The 2,500-nt window shown below is 41.7% G+C and overlaps 1 protein-coding gene across 1 annotated transcript in view; it reads left to right on the top strand.

The window, feature by feature from the left end:
* The window catches only part of LOC138043414 (B-cell linker protein-like), a 12,412-nt gene that overhangs the window by 370 nt on the left and 9,542 nt on the right, over positions 1-2,500 (top strand). Inside the window, exons 2-3 of the mRNA XM_068889673.1 lie at positions 377-484; positions 1,546-1,653. Of these exons, the coding sequence (XP_068745774.1) occupies positions 377-484; positions 1,546-1,653 (216 nt within the window). The remainder of the gene's footprint in view (positions 1-376; positions 485-1,545; positions 1,654-2,500) is intronic.

Raw genomic sequence — 2,500 nt, forward strand, 5'->3', positions numbered from 1 at the left:
GCAATAAGACCTAGCTAATGAAGGCAAAGTACTCTTTGAGTACCCTGGACCAAACCATCCTAGGAATCCCTACATAGTATTTCAGATATTCCCAATGGTTATGCATACTGATTTTACTCTGCCTAATGTGGGACAAGTTTATTTTTTCAATGGGCAACCCTTGGGATTGAAAATAATGCAGTAATGCAGGATGCAGGCTGACTTTGATAAGCATAATACAAAGTCCCCTTGTATGCCCTTCTTCTTACATGACACTTCTTGGCCTTTGTCAAAATGGCATCTTAGTTATTATTATTATTACTGGCAAGTGGTGTTTTTGCACCAGTGCCCCCAAATTAAATGTTATGTTGATGTTGTTCTACTTGGGTACTTTAAGCTTCTCCTGGACGGCCACCACCCAGAGGCTCTGGATGGAATCCTCCCAAGAAGCCTCCAGAGCAGCCAAAACCTCCACTCTCTAAAAAACCATTGGAACAAAAGCCAGGTAATTTTTGTACAAGTTGATTGAGTAAGCAGTCTGTTTTCGTCGTTCCTTTGCATGACCTCAATGATTTGCAGTATTACTCAGAAGAGAAAAAAAAAGGGTCGCAGATGGCCAAATTGCAGACAGGGTGGCTGAGTTGTTGGATTGCCAGCAGGAAGTCCTTATATCCTGGGCTTAAAGTGGTACTATGATAAAAAAAAATTCACTTCTTTTTTCTTTTTTCCCTTCAGATTTTGAAAGTGTATTTGCTCAACACCTGCCTGGCAAAAGTTTGAGCTTTGATTTTTATCCAAAGGCTGTTTACTTTGAGTGAAAGCCTTGTATTTCATGGTCCGCCATTACACACCTTGAAAACTGACTGACTGAACCCCAGAGTGTTGGATCTAGGGGAAAGTGGCGTCATTCCCTCAATAGCTTAAAATTTTAAGATTTTAAAGTTAGTAATGGTGGAACATTAAATAGGAAAAATCCAGTTAAAAGAAACAAGTGTCACTAACTTGGGTCACTAAGTGTTTAGCAAAGGTAAAGTCTGCTACGCACCTAGAAGGCCCATCAGGCCGGCACTTATCTCCGGTTACTGTAGCATGAAGCGACTAGGAGTACTTCTACTCCACCCCCCCCCCCCCCTTCCTGGATGGGATGCTAGTCCATAGCAGGGTTAACACCGGAATTAAATTCGCCGTTACCCATTTATACACCTGGGTGGAGAGAGGCAACAGGAGAGTAAAGTGACTTGCCCAAGAACAAAAAACAATGTCCCCGCCCAGGACCCGAACACGGACCACTCACACCGGAGTCGAGTCCACTAACCATGAGGCCACAAAATCCAAAGAAAAAAAGAGTTGATTTTTTTATCATAGTGCCACTGTACGGCCCTCTCTCACCAGAAGCAAGGCTTTTCCAGGATTGTCTAGTAGTCACCCATTCTTGTAAAGGGCCATATTAAGTAAAAGCCCTTGCAAAATCAAAAACAGAAGTTGGTCAGCATCTGAGCTGGTCTGAGAGTTATTCTGTTGTGTTTTCATTATCACAATTCTTTCTTCTTTTTTCTTCCTATGCAGCAAAGCCCATGCCAGGATCTAAGCCCCAATTCAGTCCTAAGCCCAGTGTACCCAACCCTCCCCTCGAGAAGAGATCCTCACGCTTGTATCCCAACGCCAATAAAACAGGTAAGACAAAAATAGCTAATATTGGTAGTAGTTATCATTTCCATTGCATATTTATTCATAAACTTGCCCTACACCCAACACTGGGAAATCTATTTCACCTCAGTCAGTGTTTCGTGATCCATGCCTTACCTCAAGTTAATTATGTAATGTTTTCCTCTCATTCTTGGTACTTTCTGTATTTTTTGATGCTGCCACCTCCACTTGGCTGAGGCATTCTATTTGCCGGTATCCCTTTTCTTGCACCACTTTTGCCCCACCAAAAGATCACCTTCCATAACATATTCATGCTTGGGTAGTCAATATCTCCAATAGGACGGTGGAAATGGTTTACTTCGTGACCTCCCGCTAGCTAAGAACCTGCAGTGAATTCTTAGAATCAGTTTTCAAAGTAGGTTAATAAAGATGTGCCGACAGATAACACAGCCGGACGTGTATCGGAGTCATTATCAATATCATTTCATAAGAGTTTTTCAAAATCGTTAGTTCCTGTCTTTGTAAAATCCTTTAAAAAGCTCTTTTTCTTTGAACGTAGCAGGCAATTTATAAACTTACATGTTAAGAGAGGGTAACTGACGAGTGTAACTGAGTTTGTCTGGCATTTTTACGCCCTCTGTAACTGTCTTGGCGTAATGACTTTTCCAACTATTTTCGTTTAGTATATTTTTTTGGCTGTTGTGTTTGCAATATGCCGAATGCACAATACTCAGCAGACTACTGCTTTCTTATTGGTTAACTTGAAGGCGATAAGCAAAGTATCAACCGCCTCCGTACATCGGAAGACATACAAAATGGCTTCCTCTAATCATAGGGAAGGGTTACGTTTATGCAAACGTTGGCCTTGTAGCAC

This window comes from Montipora capricornis, chromosome 3, assembly GCF_036669925.1.
Source record: "Montipora capricornis isolate CH-2021 chromosome 3, ASM3666992v2, whole genome shotgun sequence".
Taxonomy (NCBI): Eukaryota; Metazoa; Cnidaria; class Anthozoa; order Scleractinia; family Acroporidae; genus Montipora; species Montipora capricornis.